This window comes from Mastigoproctus giganteus, chromosome 12, assembly GCF_048544385.1.
Source record: "Mastigoproctus giganteus isolate SK-2022 chromosome 12, ASM4854438v1, whole genome shotgun sequence".
NCBI lineage: Eukaryota > Metazoa > Arthropoda > Arachnida > Uropygi > Thelyphonidae > Mastigoproctus > Mastigoproctus giganteus.
Genome location: NC_143586.1, coordinates 80,414,401 through 80,434,140, shown reverse-complemented (window position 1 = coordinate 80,434,140; position 19,740 = coordinate 80,414,401). Strand labels below are relative to the sequence as shown.

Genomic DNA, 19,740 nt, shown 5'->3' with positions numbered 1-19,740 from the left:
TCTTTACCGGAAACGACGCTGAAGCCACGGACATCCTCTATGACATTGCCCGCATTGCCCGGCCATACGGGTTGAAGATCAATGCTGATAAGACAAAGGCCCTGACAACAGATGGGTCGCAAGCCACCATCCATCTCGAAGGCGTCCAGATCGAGCAAGTAAAGTGTAAAGTCTGTTTAGGGTCGAATGGCACCAGGGGTTTCCCCATTGTAGGTGGTAGATGACTTTCATCAACCGGTGAAATACCACCATTTTGCTTATTGGAGGTTTGAAGTGGTGAAACCCATGTTTAGTCTCTAGAGCAAAGTTTCCAGCATCCCCCTCCCCCCATACTTCTCCTTCAACCCATGCACGGTACTAAGTACTATAGGTTTTGATACCTTTTGTGTTTGGGGTTTTCATAAAAAAAAAGAAAAAAAAAAAAAGTTATTTATTTTTCGCATTTATTAAGCACAGAAAAAAAAATCCAATCGGTTTAAGAAATAAACTTGTAGCACCCTGAAATGTAGCACTCTATGTACAGTAAGGGCAGAAACACACTACTATCACTTCACGAGAATTCACTTGTATACATGTCTAACATCAAATGTGGGGGAGCTATACTTACCAATTAGTTTATTGCTCAGAGATGCAGTGTTGTCATTGGCTGTATTCACAAGATAACACGTCGGGCTTCAAGGCCGAATGACATTGTCAGAAGCTCAGATTTTTCTGTTCAAACAGAAATTTTGTTAGGTGTGACCGCGTGACAAGAGGAAAATGGAGGAAATGCTAACAGAAAATTAAATTAGAAGTAAATAATCTGTTTTGAGTGCACAAGTAAGAATATCCGAAAACAAATAACAACAACATCAAGGACGTTGCTCCTGTGCCTATTCCAAAGCACCCTCCACTTCAGCCAGCTACTCGGCATACTCACGGCAAATGTCCAGTCACAGGGACGCTCAAAAATGGCCAAAGGAGGAAAATAGACCAGCAGAATTACAATTAACAAATTGAGAGGACGAACAAGTCGATCATTTCAATTTGCACAACTCATAACAATTTCTTACAAGTTCAATTTTTAGGGTTGAGAAGTAGTTTTTCGTTGTAATTAAGTTTCATTAAAAATTTTTGTTTTGTATTTTGACAGAATAAGTCCTTATTCAAAATTAAACTTGCGGTATTTTAACTTTCCTTAAACGTATAACTAATTTTTCCTTAGCGCTGACTGAATTTCGAAATTGCGTATTTTGCCCTCGAATGTCATCCTTAATTAGATTATATAGGAAATTAAATTATTCTTTATTCATCCATAAGTACATCTTGAAACAATTTTCATCTTCTTCTAAGTCCTGCAGTAAATGATGGAATTTGCCTTTTTCTGTTCTCTGCCAGTTGATGTCGTGTATCCATTGCGTACTCTCTTTTGTTTTCTCGGCTATAAGAGAAGCGCATGCATTTTCTAAATCTTCTTCAAAATCTGAAGAGAAGGATGAACTGTGGCAATTCATTTGGCTTTAGCTTTCTCCAAAAAGAATGACACATATACAACGTTACAGGTTGCCAGACATACCCCTTTTGGAATTATAATAAAATTTCCAAAATACAGTCAGTCCTCGTATAACATGTGTTTACACTACACGAATTCGATCATACACGATTTATAAATAGGGGAATGATATCTTATATAACATGAACCGAATTCGCTTATGCACGATTCGCCTTTGTGTTTACAAGAAATGGCAGTCAAACGCAGAATTACCCAAAATGAACGCAACACGATAGGAATGAAGAGAAGATTCTGAAAATGTATTTATGTTTTTTATATCAGTGAAGGGGAAACACATTTCACAATAATAACGTAAAAACCAACACAATACAATTAGATTGAGTTTACTACCAGTTTATAACAGATTCCACTAGCAGAAATGCAACTGGAAATTGTTTTTATTGTTTTATGGTAGTTGTGTGCTTTTGTAAAATGTGATGTATTAATAGTGTATCTCTGCCTTTACGGGGTTGTTTATTCAGTTGCTACACGCGCACAGCTTTGTTTATGTGTATCAAGCGTGCCTCCTCGTTTTGTAATTGTGCTTTATTCCCTAAAAATGAGTAAAATACTTAAAAGGTGTGAAAAGGTAGCATCCTGGTGAAGACACTGCAGATTCGGAGAGAAAAGGAAAAGCAATATCGATAAACAGAGGCGGACTGGGTCAAAAATTCTTACCTGGGAGAATTTATAGTGGCCTCATACACTACACGAATGTGTAGTGTATGAGGCCAAATTCACACCGGCCTCCGGGGTTTCCCCGTTAAGGCTTATGGCCAGTCCGCCTCTGTCGATAGAGAAAAAATATGAAACTGTGAAACGCTTTGAGCGAAATAAAAGACCATGTGATATTGCACGTGCTACAGACCTAAATGAGGCAACGCCGAGAATTACAAAGAATGCAGAGAAAATAAAAACTACTTTCATAGCAGGAACAACTCAAAGTGTAATTAAAATCCATTAGATTAAGATGACACAAAGAATCTGAAGAGATGGAACAGCTGTCATCTGTTTGGATAGAAAATCAAACAAAAGACAAGTTTGCTTACGATAGAAGCAAAAGCATTAGCAATATTTTATTACGTAATAGTCGTAATAAAATACTTGCGTATTTTATTACGATTATTTATTGTGCTTGGTAATGTTTTGGTTAAAAATGTGTGTTCAATCTTGGGTGGTCGGCACCTAACCCTATTTTTCCCATAGGGCCTGTTGTTTATATTGCACAATTTTGCATTGCACGAGAGTTTCTAGGAACACAACTATCGTGCTATATGAGGACTGACTGTACCCCTTTTTTAACATTTGAAATGGGGAATTTGAAAAAAGCAGAAATCATAAAACACCTGTTGAGATGATTATTTAGGAAGAAAGAATTAACTGACGATAAAGTTGTTGTTGAAATTAATTAACTTAATTAACGACTCAAAAACGACATTCTATCCTATTTACAAAGAGGGTTATAGAATATTTATATTATGCTTACTTTGTAACCTTTTACATTCTACTTGACTTCTTTTTTATTTCATTGTAATGGTTTAAGGCTCAGGCAACAAACTTTTTTTTATTTAAAATTCCCAATAACAATATCGATTTGCTGTATGAAGAATATGTTCTGTTGAAATCATTCCACAGAAATATTGAGACAAAAGACCTTAAAAATACCACAGATGTTTGGATAAAAATTTTAAATGCATGCGAAGTACATAATACAGAAAAAAATATTAATTTTGTTTTTGCTTTGCCTCACTCAAATGAAATGAGTGAGCGAGTATTTAGCTTAACATTTAACGCATGGAAAAAGGATAGAAATAAATTAGATCTACAGAATGTTGAAAGAGAACTGTTGCTGAAAACCAATCACAATATATCATGCAAAGAATTTTATGCATATTTACTAAAAATGAAAAACTGTTAAAGAAAATTCGCTCAAAAGTATTGCTAGGTAAATATTTTCTTTTTGATAAAATAAATCAGGTTTATTGAATGTGTATTGTAAACAATTATGTAAAACATTTGATGTTAATATTTATAAAAAGTTTGCTTTAGTGTTTATAACTCTCGCAATAAAATTTTTCGAATTAAACGAATTAAAGCACGGGCTATAATTCGGTTAATTTTATTAAAATTTGACTAATTTTGCATTCCACGAACTTGTAAATATCAACAAAATATAGAAATAAAATTGATTGTTATTAAAATTGTTCGGTTTTCTTTAAGATATAATGCAAGTACCCCTAAACGAGGAACGAATACCCCAAACAAAAGCATGAGTACCTCGAGATCAAATTTTTAATCTGGCCACCCTACGTTACAGTGACGCTTCTTCTCCGACCGACTTTGCAGTTTACACTAAACAGGAACATGACGAGAGTCCCGTGACGTGATAACAGTGTGTTTCCGCCTTAACTAACTTGTTCCATATACTGTGCAGTAACTTTCTTTCAATGTAGGATACACTTGTACAGTACTATATACAATAGACATTATAAAAATGCAGTACATATGTATATGTGTGCATATATATATACACACACCGATGAGCCAAAACATTATGACCACATGTCTAATATGATGTTGATCCTCCACGTGCAGCCAAAACAGCTCGTACCCGGCGAGGCATGGATGCTACAAGATTTCTAACACGATACTAACACGGAACCGACAGATCCTTTAACTCCTGTAATGTCCGTGGTTGAGACGCGACAGCTCGGAGTTGCTGTTCCAACACAAACCAGAGATGCTCAATGGGATTGATGTCTGGGGAATTTGCAGGCCAGGGCAATACCTGGTAGTCTTCCTCGTGGTCTGCAAACCAGTCTCGAACAATCCAGGCGGTGTGGCATGGCGCATTATCCTGCTGAAAGATGGCACTGCCAGAGGGAAAAAAGACCGTTGCCATGAAAGGGTCTACCTGGTCAGCAATGATGTTTAGGTAGGTGGTATATGTCAGAGCGAACGGCACATGGATGACTGGACCCAGCGCATTATCCTGCAGCAGAACATCGTCCAAAGCATGGCATCGCCGCCACTGGCTTGTTTTCATCCCACAGTGCATCCAGGCGCCATCACTTCCCCAGTTAAGCGACGCACATGTACCCAGCCGTCCAATGGTACAACAGGAAACGTGATTCATTGGACCAGATGACCTTCTTCCAATCACTCAAGGTCCAGTTTTGATGCTCGTGTGCCCATTGTAGGTGCTATCGCTGATGAACCGTGGTTAGCATGGACATGAGGAGCAGCCTGCAGCTATGCAGCCCCATTTTCAGCAGGGTTCAATGTACTGTGTGTTGTGACACATTACTCCATTCACCAGCATTTCAATTACTGGCGAGTTGCGCCACAGCCACCCTTCTGCTGCCACGTACCATCCAGGAGAGCCTTCATTCACCTTGAGCATCGATGAGCTGTGGTCGTCCAACACCTCACCGGCGGTTTGTGGGTTCCCCCTCCTCGGACCACTTTCACTAACCACGGCTGACCATGAGCACCCCACCAGCCATGCCGTTTCGGATATGCTCTGACCCAGTTGTATGGCCATTACAATTTGGCCTTTGTCAAACTCAATTAAGTCCGCTGCCTTTCCCATCTGAAGAACAAGAGTAACACTGATTAATGGAGCTCATTATCAGGTGCTTTTTACACCGTGTCCCGACCTGCGCATGCGCCGTAGTTCACCTGCAGTTGCTTCGATTTGCATAACAACTCGCTGGTCATATTGTTTTAGCTCATCAGTGTATACATAGGTAAGTATAAAGTGATGAAGAGAGAGGTAACAAACTAACAAAACCAGCAATTGAAACCACGGAAAAATCCGAGGGTATCTGAAAAATAAAAATAATACATTAATAGAAGTACTTAATGCTGTAGATCCGATGATTTCAATGTCTTCATCAAGGGTCAACTGCCAAAACCAAAGGAAATACAGTAAGAAGTAAGGCCTCTGTTTCTGACATAAAATATACATAGCATGTGTTTAAAACAATAAAACCATGTTGAAATTGAATTATGTGATTTAAGAAGAAAGGTCAAAATAGTGGTAGGTAGGTAGACTGGATGCTGACGTATATTTCATGGCTGACCCAACAGAGGTAGAGAAGAGGAACTAGCAAAGAAAAGAAAGAAAAGACAAAGAAAATGAAATAAAAAGAGAAGATGAAAAAATGACTTTCTGAAGTACCAAACAGGAATGGTATGTGGGCTGAGGGGAACAATACATTGTGCTGCTCAGGAACATAGTAAAGGAACTGAAGGCTGCTTGGAGTATTTATGGTACGTCACTGTGACCCCTCAATAATAATAAAAACATAGAACAATCTACCATCATACTGAAGTATAATGCTAACATGGACAGCTTTAATATCAACCATTGCATTAACACACATCTGATCTCCTTCCTACTAGCTGCCAAAATATGCAAATCAAAGCCAGATTTAGATATTCTAAACCTTTTGGCCTCATAACTTGTAATTATAAATCCTTAGTCACTAACATGAATAAATTTGTACCAGACACCAAAAGATGCATGTGCCACCAGGCTAACTTACAGCCTTATGTTAATGCCCACTTTGGGCACATTATCACTGGCAATCTAGACATTATACTCTACCAGAAGCTTAGAAGTACCTTGTCACATAGCTTCAAATTCTGACTATACATTAAAATTAGCCATGCAAATGTCAAAAAGCAACTATATCAGGACCTACTTAGCTTCTGCTTCGTGTTAGCCTACAAATATAACATTCCCATTGAAGCCTCCAAAAATATAGATAAATATGGTGTCTACAAAAATATTCAACAACTATAAGACTTTAATATCATTTGGTTCACATCCTTCAACTACTATTAACTGCAACTTCTCCAAAATTAAACAGCAATTATCAGAACTCCATGGACATTTTATCATCACTCCTGTTGACAAACCTACAACAACTATGCCTGTATCTGCAAATCTTTTTACTTTCATACTTTAAATGCAGAAGTCAATTCCAGTGGGTGTTACCCCACTTGCCTTAATTGCTTAAGCCCTATTTCCCACATGCCCTATTCCCACTTGCCCTAAAAATATATGCCCTATGTCCCACTTGCCCTAAAAGTATATGCTTTATGTCCTACTTGCCCTAAAAGTATATGGTTTATGTCCCACTTGCCCTAATCACATTTCTATTGTGTGTATATAACCGTATCCTATTTTTTCAGAACAATAAAAATATAATTGCCTTTCACTGTCGAAATTATGGAGCTCTTTGTGGTCGCTTCAGAATCATTCCTCTTCACTCTAGACGACAACTCCATGGGTCTCTTTTTGTTTACAATATCATAAACTATTATCGATTCTCCATCTCTTCTTGCACAAGTACCTTTCACTATACCCCGTTTAATTCTTGTTATAAAATTAATTTCTCACTGCCTGTTCCTCGTACTCATCACTTACTTGGTAGTCCTCTGTTTCGTTTTCTTCAGGTAATGAATAAGTACAATATTGATTTTACTCTTAATCCATCTATCTATAAGAATTTGCTCCTTACTCTCTTTTCTTAATGTAAATTTTGTATATATTTTAATTCTAGTTCTATATTTTGTATATATTTTAATTCTAGTTCTATATTTTGTATATATTTTAATTCTAGTTCTATACTGATTATTACTGTTTTGTATTTTACGTAATTCCTAGCGTTTTCACCTTTATTTAGGGTTTGTGTGCCCTGTGTGTGAGAAACGTGTATATAAATAAATAAAGATGGACTTCAAAAACATAATGAAAAAAATAAACAAATATAACATCAAAATAATAATCAATTTATTTTCTTTATACAAATATAAATTATGTTTAAAATACAAATACAAATGTCTTGATATCAAATAAAGAAATAAACACAGGTTTAAAATACAAATAATTAAAGTTTAAATTATAGTAATCATTTAGTGGAAGAAAGTAACCAACTGCTTGTGCAAAAGTGTGTAAATCGTATCCCTATTTTGTCTATCTGCCATTAATTTCATTAATTTCTTATTAATGCCCTTGTATTTAAGGTTTTTACGAGGTGGAAGATTTCAAACATTTACAAATCCTAGTATTCTCTTAAAGTTAGCATGTTTTTTTTAATGGGTAATCATCTTCCATATATTAACATGATGGTACCCCACAGATTTATTTAAGGCATAATGCCATCCTTCCACATGATTTATTGTCCAAGGACCAAAATTAGCATGGTGATTCTACAATGATGGTGGAAAGTGGGCAGTGGGTCCAATCCAATTTGTTTCGAAATATTTTATAAGCTCTTCTTACATTTTTCATATGAAGGATGTTCTGGCGGTGGACGTTCTCAAATGATTCCTTCCCAAGCTTCCTCTAGTTCCTCTAAAGAAACAAATGCTAATTCCAAATGCTACTTCACTAAGTAGCATTTGGATTTCGAGGGCGCTTTTGACTCTCTATGGTGGCAGAGTGCTCTCGAACGGTTATGATCAGCTGGATGCTCTCAGCAACTATACCACCTGTTCACAAGCTATTTCAGTAATCATCACATTTTAGTGAAATCTAAATTTCAGGATGTGTCTAGAGAAGTTTCACGAGGGGTGTTCCCAGGGGTCTATCTTGGGGCCTCTTATATGGAATATGGTATTACAGGATTGGGTTTCCTGTTGTTTCAGTAGTACTAAAATCATCGCTTATACCGCCGATCTTACTATCTAAATTCATGGTTCATCTAGATCTGCTATTGAAAGTAATGCCAATGATGTCTTACAAAATTTATTTCAATGGACAGTGGATAATCGATTGACATTAAGTTCGTCTAAGACTAAAATGATGATCTTTGGATCACATCTAAACCCTCAATGACCCCCCTTTAGTGAAGATTAATAATAACAGGATTCCACTTGTCTCTGAAACTAAATTACTTGGGATTACAATCGACTCAAAGCTTAATTATGTCTCTCATTTAAATAATGTAACAACAAAGATCAGAAGATTCACTGGTGCTATTGCAAAAATTTCTTGTACAGACTGGGGACTTTCTAGACGTACCATGAGAATCTATTATAATGCCACATTCCTTCCTATGGCTACTTACACTACAGGTGTATGGTTTCACAGGGTTAGAACTGTTAAATTTCGATTGAAGTTGGCTATTATGCAATGTAAAATATTATTATGTATGTTAAGAGCTTGTCATACTGTTTCAACTTCTGCACTACAAGTTCATGAGGTGCCTCCATAGCCAGGTGGGCAGGAGCAGCAGTGCATAGCACACGCTTCTTGATTAGACCGGGGTTCGAGCCCGTGACCACCAAATACGGAGGATGCGGAAAAGTCAGGGAATGACCACTGCATATCCCCGGAGCAATATGGCCTTAGTTGCTGATGCTCCTAAAAAACCAAATAACAACAAACAAACAAACAGGTTCTTGCAGGTGTATTGCCATTGGACCTTCATGTAGCTTACAGAGGTCTCTGTTATAGGTTAAAAAACCAACTATCAACTGAATTTATGGGTTTGGTTCTGAATATTCATTCAGATATTAAGCAAGAAAGTAATCGTTTATGGAATGAAATGATAAATCTGTGGCAGATCCGCTGGGATACTTCATCTGTTGGATCTGTTACTGTGACTTTTTTCCCCTGAGGTGACCTTTTGTGGAAAGCAGAAACCTGTTTGGTTCTCTTTAGACTTATATACATCCTTCTTCTTAACGGGACATGGATCTCTTAACGAAAAACTATGTCATTTTGGTCTTTCTAGGATGGAAGCTTGTCAATGTGGGGAAAATGAAAATTGGAGCCACATTTTATTTGAATGTCCGCTACATAATGACTTTAGAGATGTTCTTCGTTTGTCAGTTTCTACACTCTCTCATGGACATGAAACTTTGCTGGTGGAAGACAAGAATTCTTATGTTGCTCTTCAGCAGTTTGCATCTGATGTTTTCACAAGAAGAAGAATTAGTTATACGACTACAAATAATTCTACTCCTTTGGCTGGTGGAGCTACTCAATAGGGAGCAACATTCCCTAATTTTTTTTTTAATTATTATATATATATATTTTTTATTATTATTTTATATTATTTTACTTTTATTATTTTATTTTATTTTATTATTTTTTTTTTTGAGCTTCTGCAGACGGCTCAGGACCAAGATATCGATGAGAAATACTACAACTTTCTGAAAGTGATAAAGCCCAAGAAACCTATAGGTAAAAAGAAATCCAAAGAAGAAAATATTATTCAAGAAACACTTGTCACGAAGATGACAAATGAAGAGCAAGATAAACACTGACAAAGACAAAATTGAGTATACCGAGTTATGCAAAGCCATTAGAAAGTGACTCAGAGAAGACATACGAAGATTTAACACAAGAAAAGTAAAACAAGCATTAAGGGAAAACAAAGGACTTAATCAGCAGCCACGAGCAGTAATATATAACGACAAATGATACTGACACTGAAGAATTGAGATGGTGTACTTATAAATAGCAGAGAAGGCATAATTCAAATAGCAGAAGACTACTATAGAGAATTATACAGGGAGCGAGGAAATGATGCCAGCAGTGGGAAAGATGGATCACAAATTAGTAACACATACCCGACATCCTTCCTGATGAGGTAAAACATGCATTGAAGAAAATGAAGAATCAGAAAGCCCCGGAGGAAGATGAAGTTACTGCAGAGTTGTTAAAATTGGGAAGAAGAGACATGACACAAGAACTGCCAAGACACAAAATGCATTAGAAAAGGCGTGATGCCTAAGGAGTGGAATAATGCAATCATAGTTTTGTTGCATAAGAAAGGAGATAAATCAGAAATTGGAAATTATAGACCAATTAGCTTGTTATCCCACATCTACAAGTTGTTCACAAGGGTTATTACTAACAGATTAGAAATAATACTTGATGAGAATCAACCAAAACAGCAAACTGGCTTTAGGACAGGATTCTCAACTATGGGTCATCTTCATGTAATATCCCAGCTAATGGAGAAAGCAAATGAATATAAAACACCATTATGGTGTTTTATATTCATTTGCTTGCGGATTATGAAAAGGCATTTGACTCCGTACAGCATAAGGCAATGTTTCGGGCACTGGAAAGACAAAGCATAGATACCCCATGTATTATGATTTTGAAGAAAATATATGAGAACGCTACCTCCTTTATTAGACTAGACAAAGACAGTAGCAAATTTAAATTGAGAAAGGAGTTCGACAATGAGACACAATATCTCCGAAGTTGTTTACTGCTGCCCTTCAGGAAGCTTTCAGAAGATTACACTGGTCACAGAAAGGAGTCAATGTGAACTGAGAGTACCTAAACCATTTATGATTTGCAAATGACATTGTGATCATAAGCCATGATCCCGAAGAATTAGAGGAAAATCTTAATCAGTTAGCAAAGTTAGTAAGGATTTCGGACTAAAAATAAATATGGCTAAAATAAAAGCTAAGATGAACAAGTATGCCACAGAAAGGGATATAATCATTGAAGGAGAAGTAATTGAAAAGGGATTGATATACTTATCTGGGACAAGTTGTTAGCTATAATAATGATAAATGGCTGGAAGTCAAGAGAAGAATAAATTTTAGATGGATAGCATTCAGGAAATATAGTCATATATCAAGGAGCAATATCCCAATTTGTCTGAAACGTAAAATAATGAACTAATGTATACTATAATACAATTCGTTCCAAAGAATGGAACGAATTATATTAGGAATCAGACTGTAAGATAAGAGAAACACATGGATTAGACAGCAAACTCAAGTAAAGGACATTCTTATCAAAACTAAAGAACTAAAACTGGTCTTGGACAGGACACATAGCTCAAATACATGATGATAGATGGACTAAGAATGTCCATCTGTCATCACGTATTCGGTACCCAATTGGAGCACGTAGAAAACCTATAAATCAATGATGGAGATGGATGGATGAAATTCATGAGTTCATGGGTAGTAAATGGATGGCCATTGCACAAAACAGAAGGAACTGGAAAGTTGCTGGAGAGGCCTTCATCTTGCAGTGGATTGAAAATGGCTGATGATGAATGGCCATATGGTGCAAGGAAGCCTAAGGCACATTCTGCACCAGCCAAAAAAATAAATAAATAAATAATAATAAAATTAAATTAAATAAATAATTAATGAATAATAATCATAAGAGAAAAGGGAATAGACAACCAATGCATTTCCCTCCTCCTGGAGGTAATTATCCATCTGACCTTTGAATTTTCCCAAACTGTCAGCCTCTGCCACCTATATAGGTAACTTATTCCAGTAATTTATAATCACTGGCTAAAATAAAACTTCCTGCAACCTAGTCTAAACATCGCTCCCAGTAACTTGAATTTATGGCCCTAGTTCTAGAATCATTTATAACTGTGAAACTTTCATTCTCCTCATTCATTTTTACTATTGCCTCTCAGAGCCTTAAACATCTCAATCAAGTTTTCAAGCTGTGCAAACCACATTTTTGAAGTCTTTGCTCATAGGGACGTCCTTTTGCTAATCTCAACAAGTGAGTTACCCATCTCTGGACCCTTTCAAAAGCTCGATGTCTTTTTTTAGGTGCAGTCTCCATACTTGAACACAGTCATTCCAAGTGTGGTCTAACAATAGCCTTATATAATGGGATTATGACAGCCTTATCTCTACTAGTAAATGTTCATGTTTGATAAATCCTCGATATGACAACATGGGCCTTACTTGCGACCTGTCTACAATGCTCAGAGTACTTCATGTCTGAACGTATCATAACTCTTCCACTACTGACTTTAGTTCAACTCCACCAAATGTATAAGTTATTTTGGTGTTACTCTTACACAGGTGTAAGACTTTGGACTTTGCTGGATTAAACTATCTGCCACTTTTCTGACCACCCCTAAAGTCTATCTAGGTCACTCTGAAGAAGCTCTTCTTGGTGGCGATCATTAACTACTCTACCAACCTTTATGTCATCTGCAAATTTACACATCAAGCCCTCTATCCCTTCATTGATGTCATTTAAGAAAATAAAAAACAACAGTGGTCCCAATAATGATCTTTGGGAAATCCCACTTCTAAAGCCTGTCTAGGTCACTCTGAAAAAGCTCTGCTTGGTGGCGATCATTAATTAATCTACCAATCTTTATGTCATATGCAAATTTAGACATCAAGCCCTCTATCCCTTCATCGATGTCATTTAAGAATATCAAAAACAGCAGTGGTCCCAATACTGATCCTTGGGAAATCACATTTCTTACATTAACCCAATCTGAGGAATAACCATTTATCACAACCCTTTGCATCCTGCCCTAAAGCCACCTGCTATCCATTAATGACTTTCTCTGTGATTCCAACCTGTTCCAGCATATAAATTTGACTCAGACCCACTCATGTGGGTCTGAGTCAAATGCTTTGCTGAAATCTAAATAATGTTGAAATTATTCCCTAAATCTAACTCATGAGTGATCCTGTCAAAATAGCTAACCAGATTTGTTAAACATAATTTTCCCTTTACAGAACCATGCTACGTATCCTTCAGAATTCCATTTCTATTGAAATGATCATGAATTCCACCCTTGATCATTGCCTCCATGATTTTCCCTACTACTGAAGTTAGATGACCAATCGCTAATTTCCCACTACACTCTTAAAAAGGCCCTTATCTATTGGAGATACAGTGGCACTTTTCCAATCCAATGGAATCTCTCCTGAGTACAGTGATGCTCTCATAATTAGCCTCAATGAAATGCAATCACTTGCCACCTCCCTTAAAATTATGGGGTATATGTCATCAACCCCAGGAGCCTTACTCGCCTGCATGCTTGAAAGTTTTTTCATTAAATAATCATGTGAAATTTCAATATCATTAATTACATATTTTTCAACTTCACTCTCATAATTTCTTATTAACATAGTGGTTTTTCTTCTGTAAATATCGTTGCAAAGAGTTCATCTGCAACATCCGCTGTGGGATAATACTATCCCACATCCATTACATAAGGGTCTGATCTGGTTTGTCTTTCTCTTCTTTGCAAAGAAGAGAAAGATATATGTGAAGAATTCCTTATCCCTACTGTTCACTCTCTTTGCCAGCAATTTCTCATAAACTGCCTTTGCCAGCCTAACCTTTTCTGTGGCATTATTACAGATCAATTTTTTGTAGCTGTTATACTCTTCAGTACTTTTTATTGCTCTGTAACTTTTCCTTGCTGTCTTTTTCTGCTAAAGTAATCTAGCAGCTTCATCATTCATTCAGCTTAGAATCCTCCTCATGGAGTATTTTTTTAATGGTATATATCAAGTATATATATATATACCAAATATGGTGGCACCTCCGTAACCAGGTGGGCAGGAGCAGCAGTGCGTAGCACACGCTTCTTGATTAGACCGGGGTTTGAGCCCGTGACCACAAAATACGGAGGATGCAGAAAGGTCAGGGAATGACCACCGCATATCCCCGGAGCAATATGGCCTTAGTTGCTAATGCTCCTAAAAACCAAATAACAAACAAACAACCAAGTATGGTATATATATTTAATGATTAAATTTTTAATGATGATTAAAAATTAAAAATGATGATTAATAATTAAAATTAATGATTATATTCAATGATATATATTTAATGATTAAATATATATATTTAATCAAGGCTTCTGTGATTAATGTTTTAAAGATATACCATAATTCAATTGTATTTGCTCTCTGTGAGATATCTATCCAATTAACAGGAGCCATATAGCACCTTAAACCATCATAATTTCCTTTCTTGAAATTATAACCCATTCGCTTTGCCTTTAACTACTGCTACCTCTCTCTCTCTCTTCATTGTCTACCATAGAACTCTGTGATCAATTCCTGCTACTGGTTCCTGTACTGTCAGCCTTATTATGTCATCTGGTTCATGGGTAATGATTAGGTCTGGAATATTCTTTTCTCTAGTACTTTCCCCTGACAGGTTGATACAAATAACAATCAACTAGCTTATTTAAAAATTTTGTCCCACATGTTAAGTTTCCTTCCCATTTACTACAATCAATTAAAGGCAAATTAAAATCACCCATAATAAGACATTGGTGCTTACTTGCCCATTCCATTTGCACGTAGAGGCTCTAATCAATCTTCACAATCACCTGGCCTGTAGGTTACTCCCACTCTTATTATACCTTTGCTTCCAACTATCTAACACCATACAGATTCTATACTAGCATGTAAAACATCTGAATCTGGGAAAGTTTTCATCGCGCTCAGGCTGCTTTTGATAAGAAGCATGACTCCACCACCCCTTCTATCTGCCCTATCCTTCATAAATACATTGTACATACTCTACTGAAACTCATCATCCCCTATTTCCAGGTGGCACCATGTTTCTGTAAGCCCTATTATGTTAGCGTTACTTGTCCTAACCAGCAGTTCATATTCACTCATTTTATTAATGACACTTCTGACATTACCGTATAAACAATTAAGACTTTAGTGTTCTTGTATAGTTAATTTCGTAGCTGAGTGGTCATGCGCAGCAGTGCAGTAGCACACGCTCTTTGAGTAGACCGGGGTTCAAGCCCCTGACTGCTAAATACGGTACGGTTGATCTGCCAACCCGTTCTGCCCTCAGAACATCTTGCTAATATGATCTGTTGCATTAACAAACAAGAACTCTTAAGGTATGTACAAGCATTACTTTGACCAACATTATCAGATAAACATGTATTTATATTACCCTTGTCCCTCCAAACTAGCAGTTTCCCCTGAACCTTTAAGATATCCTCAATAATACTGGAAAAACCCTTGCATCACCTTTGTTTAAATGTACCTGTATCTACAGATTCCTTCTACCTACGAGTACAAGCTGATAAAAATTTCCCCCCCAAAAGCCTTGCATAGTCCTTCAAATTTTAAGCTAATCCACAAGGCTTTCACAGTATATACTGGCTGCAATAGTGACATAACTCAAAAATCGTAATTCTGAGATAACTGATGAGGAAAATTTGGCTTTTAAAATTAGTTTGTTTACAACTGAATAAATTATGTAATCATTGAAATATATTGTGATTCATCTCATCATATCCAGTAGTAGTCAAAATTAGGCTGGTTTGATTAACATTCCCTTATGGATAACGAGAATACTCAAAAATGTAACCGCCCTTTTGAGTTGTGCCACTATTGCACCAACAAACACTCAAAATTTGTGACTTGAGTCTTCTAAAGATGGAAGGCAATTAGGATGAAGAACAAAAAAAGAAAAAAATTAAATTAAACAAGAGCTTTATTTATATTCATAAACTCAGTAACATGTATGAACTATATTTTAATCTTTGAGAACATAATTGTGGTAAAGCATAAATAAGAACAAGAAGTCAGTACGTAAATATTGGTGTACAAACAAGCAAAATGGAAGAATTTAAGTAATTCTTAGAAAAATTTATTCCTTCCATAAATTAACTTTTAGACTTTTATAAAAGCCTGCATGACATTTGGGAATTGTTTTAATGCTCAACAAACAGTGGAGCTCACCATGCTTCTTTTTCGAAATCAGAATGGAACTCTTGTAGTCTTTTTTCAATTCGAAATCTACAAATGTCTCCAAAGGTTTCTTCTTTTACTAGCTTTAACATTAACTGATTTATAATCATCATCTTTGTATGATGTTTTATAAAATAAAAAGAGTCCAAATGCTGTTTTCTGCTTTAAAGCTAGCACTTCATCGTATTTTTTCATTAAATTTCATGGAAGTGCATTGGGCAAAATCTTTCAGGTTGTAAAATTTGCAATGACTCATCTCTGTCACCTTGAAAGGGTTTCCTGTCTTTCTGGAAGTTCTAGCTAATATAACATTGTGATGGGATGAATACAGGACCAGACTTTAGCGATCTTTTAATATTTTTCTATAATAATGAGTTGCACAGTCATCCTCATTTTGCATATGACCTACAACAAGAAATTTGCATTGCATTACACTTCAATACTGGCACAACTCAAAATGAATCACTATTGCACACAGACCGCACTCCATTCAGTCCCAAGGTTGGGGCACACTGAAGAAGTGCCACTGCTGAAGCTTCTCGATGCAATAAAAACTCAGATGCCATAATGACACTTGTGTCACCTAGCAAGATAATATTGATCTCACACTGTACTGTTATTGCATAAATGTAGAGTCCACTGTCCCAACCTCATCAGTTGTATTAACTGAAAAATTAAGAATTTTGAGTTGGGCCACTATTGCAGACAGTGAGTGATTTAATCCCTCCCTCCCTCCTATTGTGCCTGGGCAAAATTGCAAACAAATAGACATTCTGACCTAACTCGCAACATTTCTTCAACCTGTTTGTTTGTTATTCGGTTTTTAGGAGCATTAGCAACTAAGGCCATATTGCTCCGGGGATATGTGGCGGTCATTCCCTGACCTTTCCGCATCCTCTGTATTTAGTGGTCACGGGCTCGAACCCCGGTCTAATCAAGACGCGTGTGCTATGCACTGCTGCTCCTGCCCACCTGGCTACGGAGGTGCCGTCTTTAACCTTCTTCCTATATTTGCCTAACAAATCATCCGTTTGTGTGTGTGTGTGTGTGTGTGTGTGTGTGTGTGTGTGTGTGTGTGTGTGTGTGTGTGTGTGTGTGTGTGTGTGTGTGCTTAATATCATTAGTCCCCACATGAATAATGATATTCTCTTTACCGCCCCCCCTAAATTCTGACAATCTGTTGGGAACATCATTAATTGTTGCTCCCTACAGACATACCCTGGTTCTAGTCTACCTATCCTTATTACAAAAAATATTTCCCATTTCCCTGACAATGGAGTGTCCTAATAGAACTAAGTCCTTCTGAATCAGAGGAGTTTGCACTTGGTTATTCTGCTCTGAGGCCCAAATCAGGAATGCATCACTTGGTAAGTTACTGGTGTCAAAAGTATCAAAAAACTAGGATAAGAATATTAAAAACTCAGCAGTATATACAACTATCACATATATAACAAAAAATACTGCATTGTATGAACCCACCATAGAATACTTATACTGTCTTGTTAAACTTTATGATATTCTAAACCGGAATCTACTGCCGTGCCACAATAGTGAAATGCCACCACTTTGCTTATTGGAGGCTTGAAGTGGTGAAACCGATGTTTAGTCTCTAGAGCAAAGTTTCCAGCATTCCCCTCTCCCCATACTTCTCCTTCAACCCATGCACGGTACTAAGTACCATAGGTTTTGATACCTTTCGGGTTTGGGGTTCTCATAAAAAAAAAAAAAAAAAAAATAGTGTGCAGGAAGTTGCACAACTAGCAAAAAAAAAAACGAAATTATTCAACTACATAATTTCATAACTAAAAATTTATTTAATTCTGGCTACTGACCTCGATTCATGTCAAGAGCTTTTGAATGATATGATTTGTCTTCATAAATGCAAAACTTGAGGGCGAGATTGTGCACAAATATATATTCAAGAACGTTAGATTTAACAGCAAACATTTTAGTGCGGTATGGTAGCTAAATGAGTTTCGCATTTTTTGGTATATGTAATCATATTCAACCCCAAGGCAAGGAGTTCAGTGATTTTTGTTTTCCATATTTTTAATTCTTTTGACAAGAAAAAAATGAAGCAAAGAATACAAATAACAAACAGATGAAAAAGCTTGTTACCAAGAATAGAGTTTATGGATTAAATATATTGATGAATCAATTAAATAAACCACAAAACAATATATAAATTGCAATCTAATAAAAAAACCCTGCAGAAGAAGAAGAAGAAGAATGCCAAGAATTCTATAATCTATACATTTGGATCTATTAATGCACTTGTATTCCTTCCCCCCCCCCCCCACTTTTCTTTTCTTAGTTTAATTAAATGAATTCCTGTAATAGAGAATGAGACAACTACATACTTAATAAAATGTTAAAAATATTTAGCTTGAAAAAAAATAGCTTGAAAAAAAAAAAAAATAACAAGGAAAAATTATTATGGCATGAAAAATAAATATCTTTTTATTTACCTGAGAATCTTCCGGCTTGATGTTTTTTATGTATTTATCAACATAGCTCAAAATCAGGGGTGTCACATAGGACTCTAATTTGAACATGACTAATGCCTTCTTAAAAGGTTGAATTATTCATAATCTATATATCAGATACCTTTCTTCACCAGTAGCACCTAAATAAAGTCATTATAAGTAACATATAAGAAAAATTACACATTTTACCAATAATTACAAATTACTGAATTCAGATTAATGGAAACACTTTCAATTAATATATATTTTTAACATTTTATTATAAAACAATAGCATTTGAAAATTTTACTATTAAGTTTCAAGATATATTCAAAAACTAGAAAAGTTTTCATATGATCCTAGAGTAATAATATACATGGCCATGCATATTGTGAGAATAAGCCTTCATGCTGCTACAAACAATGCATTGCACATTGTTAACTGTTGCAAAGCATGGATCCAGCCTGCATATTGCTTGAGAGATAACAACAGCATGAACAGATAAAGCCTTTGCAGCACAAGAAAACTGTTTTTACAGGTAAAAAGAAAGCAAACCTGCAAGAACATGCTAATTATCAACATTACCCGCCGCCCTTTGGTTGATATATCAGTGTATTTTTACACTGATATATATCAGTTGCAAAAATACAGTTTCCAGAAGAGTTTACAACTTCATTACTATAAAGAAAGCAAAAAAAAAAAAAAAAAAGCAGTAAAAACAAGAACAAATCAATGAAATATGTAACAGAATTTTTATAGAGCAATGAAATGTTATCTCACAAATAAGCCATCATAACTCTGGCCATCTGAAGTTGAGACAAACTGACTTATCTGATTTTTGGTTATATTCAGAAACAAAATTTTTAACCTTTTCCTTGCAATACTGCCAAAACTTGTAATCATATAATTTTTCTGTTATCTTTTACTACTTAATATTTGTCTATTTTTCATTTTAACATGTGTTTATATAGTTCTTTTTAATTTTCTCTATACTTTCTTCCCTTACACTTCTTTCCCTAAAAGCTGGCAATTTATGTACACCTTCATACCACCCTCTTGCAGTTCTTTTGTTATAATTATTTGTTACTCCTCTTCAAAAGCTGCTTTGCACTTATAGGTATAATTATATGTCCTTTTTCTATATATTCCATCCTCTAATTTTCATTTCTTCTTTAATATACACTAATATATCACTATTAATACATATTAGTAGCAGTAAATGATCATTCCAACAATCTG

The 19,740-nt window shown here is 35.9% G+C and overlaps 1 protein-coding gene across 2 annotated transcripts in view; it reads right to left on the bottom strand.

Moving 5' to 3' along the window:
* Positions 1–18,630, bottom strand: part of Vps13B (vacuolar protein sorting 13B) — a 965,007-nt gene extending 946,377 nt beyond the window's left edge. For both annotated transcript variants that reach the window (XM_090386413.1, XM_090386414.1), the window contains exon 1: positions 18,505–18,630. In XM_090386413.1, coding sequence (XP_090242539.1) covers positions 18,505–18,591 — 87 coding nt within the window. In that variant the 5' untranslated portion in view covers positions 18,592–18,630. The remainder of the gene's footprint in view (positions 1–18,504) is intronic.
* Between the last annotated feature and the right edge of the window lie 1,110 nt (positions 18,631–19,740).